This window comes from Melospiza georgiana, chromosome 18 (genome assembly GCF_028018845.1).
Source record: "Melospiza georgiana isolate bMelGeo1 chromosome 18, bMelGeo1.pri, whole genome shotgun sequence".
Lineage (NCBI taxonomy): Eukaryota > Metazoa > Chordata > Aves > Passeriformes > Passerellidae > Melospiza > Melospiza georgiana.
Genome location: NC_080447.1, coordinates 12783211 through 12806935, shown reverse-complemented (window position 1 = coordinate 12806935; position 23725 = coordinate 12783211). Strand labels below are relative to the sequence as shown.

The 23725-nt window shown below is 46.9% G+C and overlaps 1 protein-coding gene across 1 annotated transcript; it reads right to left on the bottom strand.

Annotated features, from left to right (window-relative positions):
- HORMAD2 (HORMA domain containing 2) lies at positions 1 to 21361 on the bottom strand. Its single transcript, XM_058036791.1, has 12 exons — positions 21317 to 21361; positions 20451 to 20595; positions 18816 to 18879; positions 17803 to 17839; positions 16520 to 16540; positions 15792 to 15809; positions 14442 to 14509; positions 11357 to 11508; positions 10591 to 10847; positions 10336 to 10444; positions 8957 to 9021; positions 1 to 117 (listed from the first exon to the last, which is right to left on the bottom strand). The coding sequence occupies exons 1-12, from the start codon at positions 21359 to 21361 to the stop codon at positions 1 to 3; spliced, it is 1098 nt and encodes a 365-aa protein (XP_057892774.1).
- Positions 21362 to 23725: the final 2364 nt, after the last annotated feature.

The following is a 23725-nucleotide window of genomic DNA, read 5'->3' as shown; positions in this document are numbered from 1 at the left end:
TCAGAACGAACATAATTTCCTGCTGTTCAGAGGCAGCTTCTCTGGTTCACTGACCTTCCTTTTCTTCTCAGGTCCTATTACCTCTTCCTGGCTGAAGGCAAGGTTCAGGAGGTTTATCTGCAAGAACCATCAGAAACAGGGATCATTCTCACAGGGCACGCTCCTGCAACATGAGTTAAAAAGTACAGCTTCCAAAAGTGTCATGTGTATGCCTGGATCCTCCTGGCTTTGCTCAGTGTGATCCTGTTCTCCAGAAAAGCAATTAGGCAAGGAATCAAAACTAGAGTACTGGATGGAGCTGGGAATGTAACAGTTGTGCAAGCAACAGGTTCAGCTTCAGGGCCAGGGAATGGAATTGGTGGCAAGGGGACAGAACCCAGCTCCCCATCACTGACAGAAAATGGCAGGAGCAAGGAGATCCTTGAGGAATATAATAGCTGATAGGGCATTTGTTTCTCCACCAACCTCAGATAATCATAACATGAAAAAGAAAGGGGCACTTAAGTGAAATCTGTCACAGCCTTTCAGGAGAAGACACACAGTCCCTCTGTTTGTACATCAGGGAATTCAGTGTGAGCTGGTCAATCTCAGGCTTCAAAACTACCTGTGAGTCTGTGAAAAATAACTAAGCCAAGCAAACTTTTTCCCAAAAGGCTTAACTTCCCTCTAGAAAGACACAAACCTCTCCCAGAAATACTCTGAGCCAGCGACCCAAGAGGTTAAAAAACACAGATAAATATATGTGAGAATATAAGTGAGTCAATGGAACAGACACTTCAGACAGACCACAAGGAGATGGACAGCCAGGACGACAGCTGAAGTGTTGGCTGTGCCAGGGGACAAACTCACTTATCCTCCTTATCATGTCACATATTTGCATTTCTACAATAATAATCTGGAGCTGCTGAGAGCAATGTGTGCTGTCGCCCACCCAGAAGGGACAAAGCACAGTCTGGCAATGTGGCCTCTCTCACTGGAGCTGAGCTGAGGGGACACAGCACAGCACAGAGCTTCTCCTCCAAAACAAAGTTCACTTGGATGACAGCGAGGGAAAGGAGTGCTGAGAGAATTGCTGCTCCCAAACAGGAGTACCTCCCTCTAGTGTCACTGCAAGGCACCAGGAACCCCGGAACTGCAACAGGGGAAGCACAAGGAGTTAATGAGGAGCTGCTCCAGAACACATCCCGGGGATGAGCACAAGGTCTCCAGATTACAAGATGTGGTCATTATAGAATTCCCCACTCACGTCACCAAGGCTGGCTTTCCATCTGACCTTGGGATGAGGCTTCGGCAATCTCTGCATAGCAATGGGCTTTCTAATGTGTGAAATAGCTCTGATTAGGGATTAACAGCAAAATGCTTTGCAACAGCCTCCCTTCTCCTCTCTATCATGTTTCAATTTGTTTTTCTTCCCTCCTCTTCATTATGAGCCATACAATGTTGCTTAATGCAAAAGTACAATTTCCTTTCCCTAAAAGCAGAGAAAACAAGAATGTGCCAAAGTGGGCTGGGCAGGTTCTCCCTCACCCTGCACAGTCAGGCTGACAGAGCTTTCCAAGGCTGCCCAAGGTGTGTTTGCTTGAGGACAGAGCCATGTGTTACAGCTCCTCACCTGACATTCAGCTGCTCCAACTGGCATTTTTGGCAGCTATTTACTTTCCTCTCCCTAACATCATTTTAACCCATCTGCTTCCTCCTATTTTTGAAGTGAAGGGCCCAGAGAAAGAAATGCTGCATCCAAACCTCTGCAGTGCTAACACAGCTGCAGGTTTGTACCCTGTCCTGGTGGACACACAACAAAGCAGGGGCACAATTCCCAGTCTCCCAGCCCCATCACCTGGATCAGGCAGCTCTCCTTCTGTTTAAACCTAGCTAGAGCTGCTGCTTTCATTTCCTCTACTGAGGAATGGATCTTGCACAGCCCAGAAAGCTCCTCAGTGAAGGTTTTACCCCTTTGCTACTCCTCCAGAATTTCCTGCATGGATGGGATACTTGTAAGGAGGAGATATGGCCACGATGAGCAGCTGCTTGCACTCCAGCTCCCCCCAGTTCTCCTGCCCTTCACCACAGGCAGCACGAGCACCTCACAGGAACCTGAGATGAGGAGTGAAAACATGCAAGGAAGCCATGGAGGGTTCCAGAGAAGCACTACTCACCCATTCAATGAATCAGATGTCAGCAGTGAGAGCTATTCCACTGCAGCCAGCGTGTCCTGGCCTGTCCCTGCCCAAGCTCACGTAGGAGCTAGGAGCCAGGAACAGACCCCAAGCCCAACTTCAGCTCCCATCCTTAACCAAACACTCCAGCCTCTTCCCCAGAAAAGCTGCTCTAAAGGGGATTAAGTCAGACCCGACATGTGCTTATTTGACTTGAAGCAGAAAGTAAACCTCTTCAACGGTGTGGTGAGAAGCAGGAAATCCCTCCCATTGATTAAACATACAATCAAAGCCTCCAGAAGTTAATTAATTCTAATTTTTTTCCCACGTACTGGGATGCTTCATTGAATAACTGATGTCAGAGCTTGGGCTGGGAGAATGTTGCATTTCCTCATACACAACCTCAGCCCCATGGACGAGCCAGGAGCTGTAGAAACAGGCAGGACAAGGTGCAGCCCCTTGCACCCTCACCCCAAAAAGGAACCCTGCTGACAGGTGGGACAAGCCAAGAGCAAGCAGCAAAGGCAGCAGCAGCTCCATGACCTCCTGACTCTGAGTCCATGGCAGAGTTCAGGGTCTGGGTCATACCATGAACACACAGTGAGTGTGAATCTCCTGTTTTACTACGTGTAAAAAAGCAATATTTTGCCGCAGGAGTTTTCCCGTAGAACTGCAGCTAACTTGTGAATCATACAAGTGTTACTAATTTCTGGCATAAAACTCACAGGACAGCTGTGAGTTGTCTGGAGAAGATATCAGGCTAAAAATAGATTAGACTTAGATTAAAGCCTTCCCAAGGCAGACTGGTGGACGAAGCAGAGTGAGCAGACCACAGCCACACTGCTGTTCTTAGATAGACACAATCAGGACCCAGTTTGCAATCCCCAGTGTCCCAACATATTCCAGCCAAAAATTCCCAGCATAAATTGAAGAAGATTTACAGCTCTCCTGACATGTGTTTTGCTTCCCAGGGCATCCTATGCAGAACAGCTAAAATTGCACAAGAGCATTGGGCTGTGTCCCTTTTTGTCCCTGGGCTGCCCCATGCTGAGGTTTGGCACTTGGCACATTTTATGTCCTCAGAAGAGTTCCCTTTGTCCAGGACACGGAGGGTTTTGTTTGGTACCTTGTAACTATCCCCACAAATTCACAAGCACATGAATGTCAAAAGAAGTGCAGTTCCATCGAGCAAGCTGGAAGAATAAGGGCTGAGATACAAGACTGAGCTGCTGGAATAAGGCAGAGTGACCCTCAGGTGTCAGGACATCACAGTTTGTGTGGAGGACTCTCATCATCAGGGATGTTAATCAGAGTGACCTGAGGCATCCTGTGATTTCAGCTGCAGCTACCACTGACTCAACAGCACAGCAAACTCTTGTCACTTCCAAAAATCAACCTGGTGACTCTTCAGATTGGTCCCCTAAGACCTCATTCCTGCCTGCTCACTGACAGCTGGCTGCTCCGTGCTCTGAAGCACAGCAAAATCCCAGGGTCACAGGACACATCATGGTGTCACTGGAAGGATGAGAGGAGATGGACACGAACTGAAACCACAGAATCACAGATTCCCAGAAGGGTTTGTGTTGGAAGGGACCTTAGAGCTCATCTCATCCCACTCCCCTGTCATGAGCAGGGACACTTTCCATTAGCCCAGGTTGCTCCACAGCCCATCTAACCTGGCCTTGAGCACTTCCAGGGAAATACAAGAAATCCTGTTTAAACATAAGGACAAACTTTTAATTTTTTTACTGTGAGGACAAGCAAGTAGGGGTGAAAGTCAGCCAGGGAGGTTGTGGAGCCTCCTTCCTTGCAGATACTCACCACCTGAGAGGAGCAGGTCCTGAGGAACCCTCTCCCTGTGCTCTGAGCAGGTTGGTTGGCCCTGCTGACCCCGATGGCTGTGCAGGGGTGGCTCTGTGGTTAAACCCCAGCACTGGGCTCCCATCAGTTTCCAATGCCATGGTCACACTGACATCAGTGGAATCCCTCCTGATTTCCATCTGGGCAGGAGGATCACGCTGGTAACTGTGAAAGGCAGCTTACACAGGGGGAACAATGAGGGACCCTCAGTGTGGTGCTGCTGTGGGAAGCTGCCACGTTTTTGTGCCCAGGAAATGACACCAACACATCACTGACTATCACCAGTCCTCTTCCTTTTCCTCAGCTCTTGATAGACCTTTGTCATTCAGTGCCATTCTTATGTCTCACACCTCGTTCTGCACCTGCTGTATCTTGTAGCTTTTAAAGGATTAATGAACAGATCTTTCCAGAATTCAAAAATTCCAAAATTCCAGCTTCAAAATTTTCTGTTAGAAGACAAAATTACCAACATCTCTCCTGCTAATCTCCTCCAGGGCCCTCAATCACACTGTCCACTTCAGTGAGGGACATTCTCATTGCTGGATCACAATCACTTCCCAGAATCCTGATTCCAACTCTGTAACTGAGAGGGAAAAGACAATGGACACTCTTTCTGCCTATGAGGCTGCTACCCTGCAGGCCCTCCTGGGATATTAGATGTGTCCAACCTTAATTTCTGTGGATTTCTCCAGAGGGTCTGGCTGCTAGAATGCACAGCAGGAACACATGGAGTGGCAGCCAGCACGGAAGCGCCACGTCTTCCCACAGATGTCCCTGTGGGAGCTGCCAGGGAATCTGAGGGTGCAAGGGTTAAATCTCCCTGGATCTGTGGGTGACAGACCTCACCTCTGCATGCAGAGATCACTAGGAAACTGTTTCCTGCACACTAGACAGGGATAACTCATGGTAGGGTTGAATGGCCCCAAGATACAGCTAAGGATCTGACGTGAACTGAGAGAAGCCAGGAATTTCCTGACCTCCCTGTCTCACTCCTCCCAGCATGGCCTGAGCTCACAGGAAGGAGAGGCAAGCTCATCTCTGAATCTTTCTCTCTTCATTGCTTGGGCCTGTGTAGCTTCAGCTGGTTTGGAGGAGAAAATGTTCTGGGAACTTCTCATCAGATACACTCTCCTGATAGACAGACAGAGATAAACCTTGCTGCTTTTTTTTCTCTTCTGTGAAAGTTCAAGATAATGACATTGCCACAGAAAAATGCTTTCCTATTGCTCTGCACATGGCAGGTTTCATCCTTCAACTGCCTTCTGTCATGGCACTTCTGAACGTGGTTTGCCTGGGAAAAATCAGACAACAGAGGTCCTGATCTCCAAGCTGCTTTTCTGCAGTTGTGCTGACCTTCAGTGCCAGAAGGAAGCTGTGTACAACACTGCAGCTCAGCAGGGCACAGCAGCTGTGGAATGGTTTGGGCTGGAAGGGACATTAAAGCCCATCCAGTGCCATGGCAGGGACCCTTCCACTGTCCCAGGATGTTCCAAGCCCCATCCAGCCTGGCCTTGGGCACTGCCAGGGATCCAGGATGGGCACCCTGTGCCAGGGCCTGCCCACCCTGCCAGGGAACAATTCCCAATTCCCAATATCCCATCCATCCCTGCCCTCTGGCACTGAGAGCCATTCCCTGTGTCCTGTCCCTCCACCCCTTGTCCCCAGTCCCTCTGCAGCTCTCCTGGAGTCCCTTTGGGCACTGGCAGGGGCTCTGAGCTCTCTGTCAGGGTAACTGGCACTGATCCCTGGCACACTGGACAGGTATTACTGTATCATCCATGGAAGTCTGTGTCCACACAGCCCCTTGGAGAAGGAGCACGTGGCCAGGCAGCCATACCCTCTGCACAAGGAGCAGCAGCTGGAGGCCAGACAGACTGTCCTCTGAGGCCTACAGCAGCCCTGATCCACAGAACTTAGGTATGAAGCTCTCCCCAGACATCTCAGCTGCAGACAGCTCCTGTCAGGAGAGCTGATCCACATGGCAGGAGCCTGCCTACAGCAGCCAGTGAGTCCCAGAGCAGAACCCCTGAGCCATCCCTGGTCCCACTGGGATGCCCACACAATGCCAAGTGTCAACACTTGTCTCCCTCATGTCCCACAGCAGTCTACAAACACGGCCAGCCCAGCAGCAGGAGCAGGGTCTGGCAGCAGCTGATGAAGGCAGAAACTTGGGAGGCAGAGCTGCCTGGTGCTGTGCTGATCCAGCCACACCATTCCCAGCCAGGGCTCCCTGCCTCACTGTGCACTGAGACTGTGCTCCAAGGACCACCCCAGAACTTCAGCCCACAGCTTCCTGATGGGAGATAAATGCCTGCAGAGGCGTTCACATGGTCAGATTTTACTCATCTTCTACTTCTGTTCCATTCCAAACTCATTCCACTGCAACATGTTTGCTTACACGAAGACAAAGCCGACCAAAATCAATTTTCAGCACAAGGACATTCAAGGATGTTCTTTACAAGAGGATACAAGAGTTTGCTGAAGAACTCAGAAGTAATCCCAAGTTCAGTGCAGGACCCAATTCCAGCAGATTTCTATTAGTTAAACTAATGGGCAGCAATTCTCTATTTTCCCCAACTCTTCACAGCTCCCAAAATGCCAGTGGAAAGAAGGAAGATGCACAAAGATAGCACAGGAGGACAAACCCTTGGCTGATGCAATCAGAAGGCTCCTGAAGCCAGGAGAGGTGAGCTAATTTACATGCTGGTGCCTAACTCTGGATGATTAAGTGCAGAGATGCTCTGCTGGGAAAGGGCAATCTCTCATTTGATCCCAAGGCTCATCAATCATGAGATGGCAGATAAGAAGCCAGTGGAGAACATGAAAATTTTCCCCAACCTGCAAAGCCCTCTGTCAGAGACTCTCTGTGACCACTCCTAAAGGCCAGCTCCAGCACTCACTGGGCAGGGAGAGCTGCTTCTCTTTTGGCAGATCCACACCCTTTCACCTCTCCCATGTCAACTAGACAAAAATAAACCTTTAATACTTTCATTCCTGGTTTTCCTGAAGAGCTCTAGGTCAGCAAGATAATGACCAATAAACCCAATTCCAGTTTTTATTTTTGGTAACCAAGCAATCAGAAGGATTCACTCCAGCTGAGGAGCAAAAATGTGCTCACCCACATTTCCAAAAGCATCTTGTGACTGTGGGTAATGGTTTTGAACTCAGAACTTCTTGAATATCAAATCCCCGTGCAGACAGCAATTTTCTGTGACACTCTAAATTGTTCCGGTGCATTTGGAAGATTTTGGCATTCCCACCCCAACCCAAGAGATGGAAAACATTATCTGTGGTGTCTGGATGGCAACAAGGTGTTCACATTCACACCCCACCAGGTCTGCTCCTCCCCATCCCACCTACACCTGACCCTGTCAGATAACACCTAACTCAGACTTCCACCCCAGCTTCTCCTCATTTTTTAGGACAAACTTCAGCCACCAGCTTGGCTTCCTGATTCACATGGAATACACAATGGTCATTTGTTTTAACCACTTCCTTCAGAAAATAAGGGAAAGTCCCCCTCATACGGAAAAAAGTGTCCAATTTTTATTAGTGCAGGCTTTACAGTGATGATTCTAACTACTGGCTTGACTTTGTTTTTCCCCAAACGGGGTGAAATATTAGCCAGTTTCTAAGCTAGGAGGTTTTAAAAATAGCATCAAAGAATACATTAAGAAAAGAATCTCCCAGGGCTTGGGATTTTTTTTTAAAAGTCTTTGGAAGCACATGATGGATAAAGTGATTCTTGCATTTTTCAGCAACTAATGCTGTTTCCACCACCTTCAGACACTCTCACTCCTGCTACCGAATTCTAATGAAATGCACATGCTGAGAGAGGTGTCTGGTGCTGTGCTGGCCATGGTCACATCCCCCAAAAGAAGGTCAGAGCATGAATCAGTGGGGCAACCATGAGGCACAAACAAAAAAGGCTCCTGTTTTCACAGACGACAGAATAAACAATGATCAGAAGGAAAGCGGAGGATGTGACACGAAAAAAAAATGTGGTTAAAGTTTGAAAAATACCAGCCTAGGCACACAAGTTCACTTCTAAGATCCAGAGTCAAGGCAAATACCTCGCAGATGCCTTTAGAATGACAGGGTGAGCAGCAGTCTGCAGTTGCTGTCTGGGTTAGATTCTTTTCAACAGAGGCGGGGAAAATTTTAGTAGCAATTTCCTACTCTCGTTAACTTATCCTGTAAAGAGCAGTTTCTGACCATTCAAGCTCACATGATTCCCAGCTAATTTGAATGGGAGGAGGATCAAGTGGCAAGTCTGGTGGTATTCAGAGATTTGCCATGTCACTGAACAAACCTCTGCATGTGAATTTGGGTTCAGATGGTGACTCAGGGTTTGGCTGGCCAGCCTTCAGGGTGGGATTAATTTTTTACTTATCTGAAACAACCTACCTGGTCTATCCTAATTCCCCCAATAACCATCAAAAAAGAGATCAGTACCTCCAGGGGATAATCCTTTCTAGCCCAGAGGGGTAACCAAAAAGGGATAGGAATCATTAGGTACCTGTGACTCACATGTAAAGAAAGTCTGGAGCAAGAGGGGAGAGGTGAAGACCATATTAGGCAAAAAATACACCCTTCAAACCTAAAATAGGTTAGTGATTTCAGACTCTTAATCTAAAACCACCCACAGGTAAACAAGCCTGGCTGGGACAGAGATTGGCTCTGTGTGTGTTACTCAGAGGTACCAACTCCAGAGAACAGAATTAAATTCCGGTACCAAACTGATCATGGAAAGCTTCTTCCTAAATGCTTCCTGTTTATGTTTACATCCCTCTGCTACTCTGTAGCCTCTGTGTGTTGTTACCCTGCACAGTAAATCCACTAAGGTTAGTGAATTTTGTGCCATCATTGATGATGCAATGATCCACGGCAGTGTATTCCCCTGTGCCTGGAGTATCTCAGAGCCACCAAAGCTTCCTCACCTCCTGACAAGCCCTTGAGCAAGGCATCCTGTTTGTCTCCTCCTTGACTCCTCTCTTCTTGCTACCTGCAAGAACCCAAACAGCAAAGCAAAATTAGCTGCAAAGTGCTTAATTTCAAAAAAAATAATCTGGAAGCCTGACTAAAGCACTGAGGCAGAAATCCCATGAAATTGTGTAAGCTTTGCTCTCAGACACTGCCAGCAGTGGCAGTTTATTCCTAGAAAGAGAAATTTCAGCATGAAGTGTCATCTGAATATCAGCTTGCAGCAGCTCTATCAATTAAAATCTCCCTTTTAACCTGGATCTAAGAAAACAAAACTTATGTCTAGACATGCCCTAAGTGTGATGGGTGGGGGAAAGGAGGGGAGATCTCTCCTGGTTAATATTTATTAACTTTTCAGACAGTTTCAATAAAATTTGAGGGGGTGTCCAAAGTGCCTCAGTGGCATGAGATGAGGCAACTGTTTAGAGAAGGAGGATCCTGTAAAAATCCCCAGAGCAACAAAAATGGCAGGATGAGTTAATTCCTTATTAGTCATCAGGGAATCTGCAGGAGAAAGACCTGCAAAGGTGATTTCACAGGCAAGGGAGCTGCTTTATCCTACTGCCTGGCAATCCCAGGAATGCTATTTACCATTTTGTCACTAGATGGTATTGTTCCACAGGCTATATCCCAGCCTCAAAGGTCAAACAGCATGGTATAGCACAGGCTGGGTTGATTAAAGGCACAGAAAAGGCTTTTTTCTCATGTATTTTAATGTATCTTTTCCCACATGGAAGTTATTAGCAAAAGTCAAACTGTAACAGCTAAAGGAAAAGAGTTTTGTTGAACATGGAGATAATGTAACTCAGTTTTGATGATCTGTGCATTTCCTCCATATCTCAAAAAAAACCTGCTGAGATAAAGAGGTACAAAGATACTGATACAAAATCAAATGTTTCTGTTAACAAACCAAGCATAATCAACCAGCCCTTTGTTACAGTTCAGTCTGACCCAACACAAACAGCCTGACAAACTTTGCTCATCCAAAACTTAAACCACAGAATTATGGGATGGGTTGGATGGGAAGGGACCTTAAAGCCCATCCAGTGCCACCCCAGCCATGGCAGGGACACCTCCCACTGTCCCAGGGTGTCCCAGTGCCATCCAGCCTGGCCTTGGGCACTGCCAGGGATCCAGGGGCAGCCACAGCTGCTCTGGGCACCCTGTGCCAGGGCCTGCCCACCCTGCCAGAGAACAATTTTTTTCTCTAATATCTCAAATAACCTACTGTTATTAACTGCACTGAAAGACCTAACCCAGGACATTGTGTGGAATACATTATGCTGGGACATAATCAGGAGCAGAAGCTCCTTCAGTTTTGAAACTGAGCATTTACCTTTCTCTTCAAGGCATAAAGAAGATGCTTCTGTTTTTCTACCTGGATGGGTGCCACTTATATCCCCTTCATGCTCATTTGAATCTGCTCTGACAGGGCAAGGGTGATTCTGTAAAACAAATGATGTTTTGTCTTAATAATATAACCTAAAAAATACACCCAGGTGGTAAATCCATAAGGAAAATGTTTCTTTTAAGGAGGTTTTTGCTAGATAAATTCTATTCTGGTGAGGATCAGATAGAGCTATTTCTGTACCTCTGTGCTCTCCTCCTCCTCCTCATCTTCCTCACAGTCCAGCCCTTGGTGGGAGATCTCAGTAGGGCTGTTCTTCTGGATCAGGTTGCTGTCAGCCTTCTTCACCCTCTTCTTCTCAGTTGTCACTCTGATTTTCATGAGGTGGAAATCAGTGGAGACTGAGCCCACTTTCAGGTTGATGGGATCCCCAGCAAACAAGAGGTCCCCAGGGCTGCCATCTTCCTTGAAGCCAGGGGGCTGGTAATCCTTGGGAGTGACTGCACAGGGAGAGGGAACCCCATGAGGTCAGGGACACTGAGTTCCATCTCTGCTCAGTCTGATTATTCGAGGTTTTTTTGGGTTTTTTTTAGGAGGAAGGGACAGAATGCAAAGGGTAAAATGAGCTGAGCAAATGCCATCAGGAAGTTCAAAGAAAAAATTACTTTAGGATGCTGAGATACCATTAAAGTGCTGGAGCAAAACCTGGCGTTGCTTGTTCCTTAGGGAAACAAACCAAAAAAAACTAAAAAAAACACAAAACAAAAAACCTCAAAACATCCAGGGAAGAAGGATTTTTCTCTTTCACACCACATAGCTGTACTTCTTATATGGATTTCAAACCTCTCCTAAAAACATCTGCCACCCCTGTGCATCACAAATATTTACTGTGTTACAACATTTCTCAGTGCTGTCAGCCATTTCTATGCTTTATTTTATTCACAGGGCTCACACTTACTACAGACACTGATGGAACTCTTCCCCAGGGCACACCCTGCTCTCCACCTACCATGGTTGTAGTAGAGGAGTTTCATGCTCAGGGTGATGTCATTGGGCAGGGGCCCCAGGTCCTGCATGAGCAGGTACAGGGTCCTGAGCAGGAGCCTGCTGGCATGTTTGACATCCTTGCTGCACAGCCCGGCCACAAACTCCCTGTGGTTGCTGCAATGGAAGAAGAAGAATGGATTTGTTGTGCTCAGTCATGAATATTCACCATCCAATTACACACACAGAGCACCCAGTGACTCGTCTGAAACCACCAGTGACAAACCTACAATGTCTTTATGTGATTTCCAGATAAACAGGGAAGTGAAGCAGGCTCCAGGGATGGAGTGGCATCTGCAGAACACCCTCCAAACTCAGAGGCCTGGCATTTCCATTTGAACAGACTTTGGAGCTGGGGCAGCCATTATACAAATGTCATGACTCACTTGTTTGAACATGATTAAATTGGATCAAAGGACCATAAAACAAGTGCCTTTCACCTAAGCAATTTCAGGAATGAGAGGAATGAGTTGAGGATCCCATCTAAAGCTGATTCATCACAGGGGCTATTTTCAAGTCCATTCTGCAGTTTTTGAAGAGAAGTGAATTGCATGTTCTCACTCAATTCCATGTAAGAAAAAGCAGCTCAGAGGCACATTTTTCAGCAGTGACAAAGGGGCATTCCTCTCACCTCCTTCACCCATCCAAATGTCAGCTGGCTGCTCCAAGCCAGCAGTCCAGACAGAGACCCATGGGTGACATGAGTGGGATGAATGGCACTGTAGAGGAGTTTGTTTCTCTTTGATTAAAACTGAGGTAGATGAGATGAGCAACTGAGAGCAGCCAGCCAACTTCAGATGAATCACTGTGTGACTAAGGGACCTGAACTTCCCTAACTTTCAATGAGAAGGGGTCATAAAGATGTGTAGCTCCTTCATTACGTCTTTGGAAGACCCCTGACACCATGTGTAGGCTGGAGGGTGTCCAACACAATCACCCCAAATTGCATCAAAAGCAGTAAAAAAGTAACCCAAGAATATCCCAGAGCAAAGCTGACTGACTGACCCTCAGAAAGGAACAAATTAAGATCAATTCCCCCTCCCAGCTGAACTTTTTTTGGGTCATGAAAATGGGGTGGCTGTGGAACAGCTTGACTCCCCAAGGTATGGAATCACAGCATCATTTAGGTTGGAAAAGACCTCTAAGACCATGAAGTCCAAACTCTGTGGTATTAGATGTGCACTGTGGTTCCTTGATTGAATCCTGCATGTTCAGAAATGTACAGTGAGAGGAAAATGCTGGAGTGCCTAAGGTGGAATATCCATCACCATTACAAACTGTGGGATTAGCAGATCAGAAATGGCAAAAGGAAAGTTCATAAGAAAAAAAAGAAATGAGATGTCCATAGGAATTAACAGCATTAATAGGTCAAGCACTGCTTCCATATGGGAATAACACTGAGAATTTGATGCAGGAGGGAGTCAAAAAGCAGAAGACAAGGAACAGAACCTTGGAAGGAGTGGGATCTGTGGCAAGGAAGTCCCCCAAAATCCATTTAAAATAAGGCAAGGACCATTTAGGAGAAAGCTTCCCCTTACCCCTTGGATGTGACGCTGCAGCCTCACAAAACCTCTCTCCCAGAGTGATTAACTCAGAGTTTGCACAGCACAGCTGCTGCAGGTGTAAAAGGCAGCATTCTCAGCTGAAGGAGCTGATAGCAAAGATGACACAATTCCCTGTCTGTGCCAGAACTCTGGATTATTAGAGACTGCAGGGACACGCATGAGCCTGCCACAGCCCTGCCAATCCCCACGAAACAGAGCCCAGGAATCCAGTGCCACAGGCTCTGGAGCCTCAGAGCACATTCAAGCATGACAGGAAGATGGCTTGGCCTCTCCCTGGATGACACAAAGGACACCCAAGCTCCATGTGGGGACTGTGCTTATTTCTAGGAATTAATGAGTAAGGCTGATTAAAACCCCAAAGTATTCAAGGACTATCTATTATCCTTCAAATCCCAGATCTCCTCTTCCCCTCAGTGTGAGGATACTGGACAGCAGAAATGGAGTGCACAGCCAAAAAGTCATTCCAGAGATAATTCAGATTTGCCCAAAAGAAAATAATTTTGCCTTATGGTTAAAGATTATTTGGATGTGTTTGGAGAAAGAGCAGCTAAGGGCACACTCCAGGAGGGCTGGGGAGGAGCTCCCTGAGGAGCACACAAGACAGCAGAGCTCTCTTGCTGTCCAGGCAGGTTCCAAGATCCATCTTTCACCAGTGCCAACTGCAGAACAAAGTAAAAACAGGTTAATTAATTTTCTTTGCTTTGGTTATAGCAAATGGCCTTTGATAGCATTTATTTGAAGCTCCACAGGATTATGGCCTACTAAACACAGCTTTAAATACCTAACAGAGAGTGCCAAAAAGAGGCAAAAAGCTGCTACTTCCTGCCACATATTCTGCACCATCAGCTCAGGCCTCCTAAGTGAAAGTTCTCTCAGGTCACCCACACAGGGCTGCTCAAGCAGAACACGTATGCAAATGCTCAAGGGAAAAAATCTAGGGCACAGGATCATGGTGAAAGGGCTCAAACTGAGCAAGTTTCATCTGAAAGCACAAGGCTGCCTGGTGGAAGTGCAAGAACACTTGTTGTTAGCTGAGACAGCAGCAAGCTCAACAACTGGGCTGGTTTCTGCTTGGCCTCCCTGATGAGGCACCACTTCTGTCAAATGTCCGTGGCTCAGGTGTGCTCTCAGGGTTCCTGGTGCTATCAAAGAGCACTTCAGCTCATCCTCCCAGCAGTTCAAAACCTGCAAGGTGAATGTCCTCAACTCTGATGGTATTTACAGCTGCTTAATGGCTTGGACCTGCTCAAACCACAGAATCACAGGATGGTTTGGGTTGGAATGACTTTAAAGCTCATGTTGCTCCCCACTCTGCCATCTGCACAGACACCCTACACTAAAGCAAGTTCTCCATCCCACCTTGCTTTGGACACTTTCTGGGATGAGGAGTCCACAATCTCTCTGGGCAATCATAAAGTGTAGTTTCTTAATGCTCCAAGAACACAGTTTTTAGTGTAACCCTGAGAAATGAACCCAAATCCTTACCTGCTGATGTCCATCTGGGGCACCTTGTTTTTGTACTTGAATTTGAATTGATACATTTCAGTGACTGTCTAGAGATGTAACAAGAGAGAGAAGCAGAAATGGATCACTTTGAGAAACAAGATGTGTCCTGAGCTTGGAGAGTCCTTTCACACTCCCTGCCAGAGCACAGAATTAATCCAGTGACATGCTGATAATTTTAACTCTATTATCGCTTGCACAAGCTTTGGTAAATTCTCTTAACAGCTACATCTTACCTAGCACTGAAAAAAATAAAAAAATTACAAACTTCCTGCCTCCTCCTTCCATTTCCTCTGTGGGCCTGACTCTCCTACTTCAGTCTCCAGCAAGGCTCCAGGGCTGGCCAGTCCTCCCAGTGTCCCTTGCTAAAGGAAAACTGGGAAGCTGCCCAGGTGACCAGTGCCACAAGGAAGCCTGGCCCCATTCTCTGAATGGGTACAAGGGCCTGGAGGACCCTTCCCACAGGGAAATCCAAACAATATTGCATGGAAAACAGCTGAACTTCACTGGTCTCGGGCTCTTTTTGAGGTAGACAAAAATAGTGGGTGATTTTCCATTTAAAAGAATTAAAGAATAAAACAATTAGGAAGAACAGACAGCTTCCCCCCAAGAGAAAGGGTCTATTGTACACCAATTCCATGCCTATAATTCACTTTTTCTGGAGACAATGAGGTCGATTAGCAGGAGCTCAGCTGAGGTCTTAACTCAGAGCTTTCCTTGCAAATCCAGCCTTGGCATGGCTCTGCTCCTGCTCTGTCCCCAGACTCTGAGGTGCCACACAGCAGAATGGAACCAGGTTCAGATGCAAAGGCTCTGAAGCTGTTCCCTGATCCCTAGAGTGGATGCAGACCCTCACTCCTGGATCACAACCCCAGGTGAAACCAAACAGAAACACAACAGGGAACACAGAGAGGCTGAGGACAGGCACCACCCAACACACCCATCCAGGTCTGAAGGGATTCCTGCCTTCTGTCCTACACCTCTCTGCATGACAAACCAGCTCTTTTCACCAGGGCTGTTAAAAAGGTGGTTTGCAAATGAGTAATGTTGAATTTCCCGTTTTTTTCTCTTTGGGAAAAGAAAACAAAACGGTGACCATGCCCATTAGTTGCCTGCTAACATCCCTGCCTGAGGCCCTGGTGGGCCCTCAGCCGGGTGTTTGATCACAGTGCAGCTCACTGAGCTGGCACTCCGGAGTGAGGCACAGGGACAGAAATGGGGTCACCAAGGAGCTCTGTCAGGGTAGGACTTAAGCCTCCACTCCACTCTGAATACGAATGTACTCACCCATGTCTTCAGCTGCCTCAAAGATTAATTAAGACTCTTTCTTACCTCGGGGTCGGTGTAAATCTGTTACAAGAAAGCACAGTGAGGACATTCTCCCTGGGACGACTTGAACAAGTGACTAACAAGGATTTTTCAGTTTACAGCAGAGACTGTGCTATCTTTAGTGTGGGATCAGAGAAAGGAATGGCTGGGAAAGAGCCTTCCTCTATCTGCAGTCAATACTTACCACTTCAAAGACAGGTGAAGACACTCATGTGTGCAATAGTGGAGGAATGAGGTTCATTCCCATTCCAGCCCTCACAGGCAGCTATTGATGCCTGGGATTTAACTGCTCAGATGATGCTCAGGGTGGATGGTGAGCAAAGCTCCTGGTGCTTTGCAGGGGGCTGAGGCCAACAGTGAGAACCACCAGTGTGTGGTTTCTCCAGGATCAGATTAATAAGGAGGACCCCTCTGCCATGTGCTCTCCATTTTGGAGAAACAGAAAAATGGAAATGGAGAAGCACATGGCAGCTTCCATGATAGGAATCACTCTCAGAGTTTAAGGAGACAAATAAGGCCACAGTCAGAAGTCTGACGTGCTGAGAAAAACATTTCCATGCAGCCTTGAACTCTACATTTACTGTATCTAAGAAAGGTCACAGCTCTATTAAAAATCACACACATTTTGGCTTCTCCTTAAAGAAGGCACAAATGGGTTGACACAACCTTGACTCTGTATCTCTTTCAAGCAGGGGAGGGGAGAGAAAACCACTTTGTATTCATTTACTTACTGCAAGGACAGCCACGTGTAGCTGAGGAGAGAAAACCAAAACAAAACACAAAATCAACTTCTAACCTTAGTGGGCAAGGAAAAGCAAGTCCTATCAAACCCCGACTGCCTACACAGGGAGAAGGAATAGATACACTCAACAAACCAGGAGTTAAAACCCTTCGTGCAGATTCTTCCCAGCACAGCATCAGCAACACCTAGTGGCCAGTTTGCCTGGCTTGACACAGTTTCCCAAAAAACAACTCCATGCTCAGTAATCCCCCCTGGGACTCCTTTCAAACAAATCCCCAAATGCTGGTTCAAAACTCTTCACAACAGCACCCATCCCTACTCAAGGTTAATATTTGCTTTCTGCTAGGAAACTCCCCAAAGGTATTTAATTTATGCTCTATCAAGGAATTGCACATGGGGCTGCCCTTAAAAACAATCTTATAACATGCATTAAATCCCTCAGTTTTTCCTTAATCCTTGTCAAACAATTAATTTATGTCTCTCATGAATAACAAAGGGCTAAATACCTCCTAGAGCTGTCAGCAAGCACTAAACTGCGTTCACAACACTGTTAATTGTGCACACTGACAGCTGTACTGATGTCTGAGGAACACTCAGATCATCAGTGCCAGAACAACCAGGGCTCCACCTGGTCTGGAGGAGCTGGGCTGGTGAACAGTGCAGACACAGAGCACAGCAACTGTGCTTTATCCTGTGCAGGGCAGTTTTTATGTGAAAATCAGCAAGGAATAAGAGCACTTGCTAGCTGGTTTTGTCCTGGAAGCAGTTACATATTTTATTTGGTGAATTAAGGGGGGGAAAAGGGGATAAATTCTGAGCCTGAGAGAAAAGCCAGGAGGGTTAGAGAACATGAGATGAAGGGGAAAGATTAGAGGAAAGGAGATGAAGGACAGCAGAGGCACAGAACCTCTCTCAAGAAAACAAAAACAGGCAGGAGTTCCAGATCTCAGATCTGCCTGGCAGGATCTCTATCAGATGTAAGAGAACACAAATGTAGAGCACGAAATTAAGGAAAATCCATTGCAGGCTGCAAATTGGTTCCCACACCATGGAGAGCCAGGAGAGCCCAGAGAAAGTGGACAGGATTTGAGCTCAAGGCACAAAATCCCAAATCTCCTACTCAGGGCAGGGTCTTTCCCCTGTCCCACAGCTGTAAAGGTTGTTGGGTGCATCAAAGATCACAACAGAAATACAGCAGGAATGGAAGGAAAGTTTTGTCCTTACTTTATGAAGAAATAGGACACTCTAATAAAAAGTGAAAAAAACACTTACATACTGCTTCTCCAAAGCATCAAAACAACCTTGAATCCTGCCAGGGAAAAAACCCAAAAACATGTTAGTACTAACCAGCAATATTTATCTCCTGATCTGTAAACACACTCATTAGATGTGGGTTAAAGGGCATTTTTTTCTGGAATTAGGTCAACACAACCAACAACATTTGGGACTCGTGAAGTCCTTTTCAGGTCAGTCCCAAAGGCAGCATTTTCCTTTCTGCATCTGCGTGCTGTTTACACTTCTGGGGCATTATCCTGTCAGCCCAGAGCCTGCTTGAATCCTGACAAAGACAAGGTTTGGAGGCCAGAGGCTGGCTCTGAGTGTGTCCCTGCTCTGTGCTCTGTTCCAGCTCCCCAGCCAGAGCTTTGATGGCTCTTTTCCCATCAGCCTTGTACAGGGCTCGGCTCAATCTGAACATGTCTGGTCTTGTAAATCTTTGTTATCTGATGCAGAGTTTACAGCAATGGATTTTCTCAAAGTAGTAAATATTATTTGAAGCATCAATGGCCAGATATTTACTCTTGGAGTCAAAGGATGTGCAGCAAGGTATCTCCCTAGCACATCAGGGACAGTTTTTCTGCTTGTTGGGAACGTGCCAACAGTGAAATGCATCTTGAAGAAAACTGTGGGGTTCTTAGAGAGACAAAATATTGTACATACTGAAAAACAAGTGCAAGAATCCCTATCAAAGTGAAACTAGAAAAAATTCAACCCAACAGAAAGGATCTCATGACAGTCTTTACCCTCTCTCTGCACCTCTGCTGCCACATGTGCTCTGGGGCCTGACCATGACCTCACTGCAGCCAACACTTGCACAGCCCTTGGACTCACATGATCTCAGTCACTAATTCTGTCCTGCTTACACAGGGGCCAAGCACCCCCAGCTGCAGTGGGAGCTCCCCTGGCACCAGGGCACGATGTTTTCCAGCTCAGGAAGAAGAAGAATGCAGGGGCAGATGTCTCCTACTCAGCACAATCTTGTCTTGGTTTCGCTGTTACTCACTTACCATTTGACTATCTGCAATGATCCCAGACAGCTTTTATCTTCTCGCAGAATTTTTAGACAGAGGTCTGCAAAACCAGATTTAGCACAGAGTTACAATCCTTATCACAGTTCTTGGGCAAACACTAAAACTAAGCCAGTCCATCCTCCCTTTTTTGGATAAAAGCTTTATCTGAAGGTCCTTCCTGAGCGGAAATGTTGGGTTTCTCTCAGGTGGGCTGACACAAGATTATTGCTGGGTTTGCAAATGTCAGAGCTTTCCTCAGAAGCCCTGGGCTCTCCCAGAAGAAAGGATGGAGTTACAGCTTTATTACACCTCTTTCTTACACCAGAAGCTTCATCCTCTCCTCCCTCCTCTTCCCCACTCCATCCTTGACCATTCCCTAACACCTTCCCTTCTGCATTCAGACTTCACCAAGACCCATGTGAAGCGATGCCCCAAGGACTGTGTTCACAATAAACTCTCTGTGAAGCTTTTCCACACAGCTCCTTCTACCTGTGCTTCCAGGCACTCAGAATGGCAAAAGGCACACCTGTCCTGCAGGTGAAAAGGAGCATTAATAACACCTTAGGGTTCAACCAAGGGGCCTTTGAAGATGTGAGCAGGCTAGATGTTAAATAACACCCCTCATCAAAGAGGCATAGACAGACTTGACATTTGACCAGTGGCTTTTCAGGGTTGGGGATCAAGAACCAATTTGGGATTTCTGTGCCCTCAACCAAATCTACAAAGTACATGTGAACATGTTTCAGGGCAATTAATGCCATAAGGCACAACACAGAAATGGACTGGAATGCAAGGGGACATTTCACACCTTGAATGATCATAAAGATGTTCATGAACCAAAGCATCACTAATTCTTGGAATTGTGTGACAAGAGTTTGGTTCTGAAAGTTCTTTTTCTTTCCCTAAAAAGTTCTGATTCCCAGAGCATGTATGAGATAGTTTTCATGAAAATAAACTCCAAATCCCAACAATGAAACTGTTCTACACTGAAGGAGGGATGATTTAGCTTAGACCTGAGTCAGGTTTTTATAATGAGGGTGGTAAAACACTGCCTCATGTTGCCCACAGAGAAGGTGGGTGCTCCATTCCTGGAAATATTCAAGGTCAGGTTGGATGGGGCTTGGAGCAACCTGGTCTACTGCAAAGTGTCCCTGCCCACGGCAGAGGGTTGGACTTGATGGTCTTTAAAAGGTTCCATCCAACACAAACCATTCCACAATTCTATGAAAATGGACAAATCTAATTTCAGCCTCCCAATGAAAACTAAAACTGTGAACCTCATGGGTTCAAAGATCCAAAAGAAAATAAAACATTCCAATAAGAGTACATTTTTAAAACTTTCTGTGTTTTAAGTCACTCTCCTGGCTCAGAAGCCTGATTCATGGGGCTGGCAATGCCAAGGAATGACCCTAGAGGAAAACCAACAGAGAAGCCAGAAGCTCAAGATTGTCTTCCATGCTCTCTGTCAGAAATTCTGTCTGCACCCAGACTTGAGAAGATTTGAGAATCTGTAGCCAACCCCCACCAAAGTGAAGTCACCCACGTGTGCAGCCAGAAGATAACACACAAGGCAGATTAGAGATAAAAGGCAGTGAGTAGAAGGAAGCCCTCAGCACAACGTGCAGGTGTTACCATCCAGATAGCGAGTGCCATAGGAGCTCTCAGGGAACAGCCCCCTCATGTAGGTAATGCAGGACACAGAGATGGCCAGGAGCCTCTTCACCAGCACCAGGGACTGCTGCTCTGTGGTGATGTTCTCAGGGAACAGCACTGCCTCCTGCAAAAGCAAGGCCAGGAATAGCACCTTCTTAAGTGTAACACAGATTATATTTAGAAACAAGTCTCAGCAGGTGGGAAGAGGGTAGCTTGGAAATAGAACATGAAATTTTAAGGTTTCTCTGGTGTTTAAGCTAGGCAGGGAAGACTCGTGTGTGAGGTGGGTGGATTAAATGATTTAAGGGCAGAGATCAATAGATCTGACATCATTACCCAGATGCAGAGTGCACTGGTTGGATGTGCCCTCCCCTTTATCACATTCCCACCCCCTCCACTGCACCAATGCTGGCACCTAACAGAGAGCCACCCCTCAAAAAGGTGTGCAGCTTTAACTGGGGAGTCACACAAGCCCAAAGGCTGCTGTGGTGCTCTGACAGCAGCCTGAGTTGCCAACAGAGTGATTTTAACTCCAAGCTGTAAAACAGCACCTGGAGCTAGAGTAAATACACACTGCGTGATGCCAACACGAACAATGCAGTGGACACTGCACTAAATTTAGTTCTTCTGTTACTTTATTGCTGTTCTTCCTGCTAATAAAGCTCTGTGCACACCTAATGAGCCTACATTTATTGAGTCAAATCATGTCAGAGCCCCACTCTGCCTCTCACTGAATTGGAATGAATCCAACTAAGAGCAGTGCAGACAACACAAAGGTTTCCTGCCTCCGCAGGTCCCAAAATGAGAGCTAAGATTGTCTGCACCACCATATTTTAATTTTTTACCTTAGAGGGCTTTTTCTTTTGCTTGACTAGCTGCTGAGCAGCCATCCTGTGTTTCAAAGACCTGCCTCCCACTTGTAACTAAACCCTGAAAAATAAAGAAGGCATGAGACACGTAGAGAGCACAGTTACTGCTATTTCTCACCTATGTTAAAGTAAGAATGAAATTCCTCAGAGTTTGAAAGCTAATTGCCAGGAAGGACAGGTAAAGCAATGCAAACCAAGGGTACTCCATGGCACTGAGCCTGCAGAGTGTGAAAACTCCTGCTCACTGGTAAACAATCAATAGTATTTGAAATTCAGGGCCACAAGTGGTGTCAGTGGGTGCCACTTCAGAATGCATTTCTCATATTCCAAACCACAAATGTTAATTCCTACAACCATTAGAAAGTGTGAAGGGGGAATGTGAAAGAACTGGAGGTCTGCCAATAGCAGTTAATAACTTAGCAAGGGTAAGCAGGAAACGTGCTAACATCGGTCTTGGCCAGAATAAGGGAATAATTCTTCTGGGACACCTTGAAAGGTAAAAACAAAAAGAAAAAAAAAGGGAGAGTCCCAATTGTTTCAGTTAGACAAGCCTGGACTGAAGAGGAAAATACTCATTTTACCAGAATGGAGAGCTGATTGGTACAGGCAATAACACTGGATATTCCATGTTTCTCACTTGAGTGAGGTGCTTGATTTAGCACCATCTGACAATCCTGATTAAAAACTTCCATTAGCTGGAATTAACAAGCCCTGCCTTAACTGGTTTGAAAAATGACTTGCTGGGAGATCTCCACATCTCATTGTAAATGGGGGATGTTAATGAAAGGAAACACCACCAACAGGTCCCAGAGGGACGGTGCTGTGTCCGCAGCTACTCAACTTCCCCAGTAACAATTAAAGTAATAGCACAAACACGGCAGGGTGATTTAACTCCTGACCTAATGCACCCTTTTATTAACTCAGCTGATCAAACCTTGTTCTGCATTTGCACCTTTTGTGCCTTCTCTTTTTTTCTCCTGTGGAAGCCTCGTTTCCATTTGTTGGCAGTCATTAAGACATGTTGATCGGAACACGGTGACAGCTTTTATGCTAAATTTAGCGCTTCATTTAGTAATGAGGACAGCTTACAGCTATAAAAGTATATTTAAACAAATACACACCTGCAAAAATTTTAACGTGTTAAATATTTTAGCAAAGTAGCTTTTTTTTTTTTTTTTTTTTTTTTTTTTTTTTTTTTTTTTTTTACCTAGGCACTGTGAGCAGGGCTGGAATGCAATCAAAGCAGACAAAGGTGTTGTAATTACAACGTGAGGTTATTAACTAAATAAAGGTGATTTAGGTGAGACAAAGATGTGAGAAAACATGTTTTATGAACCATACAATATTTATATTTATTTTCTGAGGAGGAAACATCACCCAGACCATGCTGACCCATTACAACCCAGCTGTTTAGGTACAAGATACAAGATTTTGGCATCAGTGTCTCACCAGGACTGGAAGGACAGAACTTGCCCTGGAACTCCAATGCTCCCCCACTCTGCAGTCACCTTATCACTGAATATCAGCAAATTAGTACTGAAAGGGAAAAGACAAATTGCATCCTTAGGAACCCACGGCTCGGTGACACCCTCAGCCCTGCACCCCTCACTCTGCCCCTTGTGCCTGCTGTTGGAAAGGTGAGGAACCACAGCCCTTAAAAAAAGCAGCCATGACTCCGAAAATGGGTCTTAACTCATTTTTTTGAGAGGTTCCTGAGGGTTTTTATGAGCGGAAGCCCAGACCCGGCCGGGGTGCACACAGGGCTGGGTCCTGCCCCTCACACAGCAGCACCGTGAGGAACCCCTGAGACCCGAGAGGCGGCGGGGCTGAGGCGCGGGAGCCGTGAGGCGCTGAGGGAGCGGGGAAAGCCCCAGAGGCAGAGAGGGCTCCCGCGGGGAGCGGGAGCGGCTCCCTGAGGTGTTTGGGGTCCCTGAGGTGTTTGGGATCCCTGAGGTGCTTGGGGTCCCTGAGGTGCTTGCGGTCCCTGAGGTGCTTGCGGTCCCCCTGAGGTGCGCGGAGCTCCCTGAGGCGCTGGGAAGCGCTGTGAGGCAGGGGCAGACCTCAGGCACTGAGGGGTCCCTCAGGAGCTCCGGCCCCCTTGAGGCGCCCCGAAAGGAGCTCCCTGAGGAGCCCCTGAAGGACAGTGGGGGGCCCTCCTGGGGCACGGGAGCCCGGACAGTGCTGAGGGCTGCCCTAAAGCGCAGCCGTGTCCCGCCCCAGTCCGGCCGGGCGGTTCCCCTACCTGTACCGCCCTCCGCGGGCTCCTTCAGCCACGGCGCCGCCGGAGCCCCGGGCGTGGGCGGTGCTGAGGGCAGGAGGCGGCGGCCCAAGCCTTGAGGCGGAGGCTTGACCCGACCCGACCCTGCCCTGCACCTGCCCGCGGCT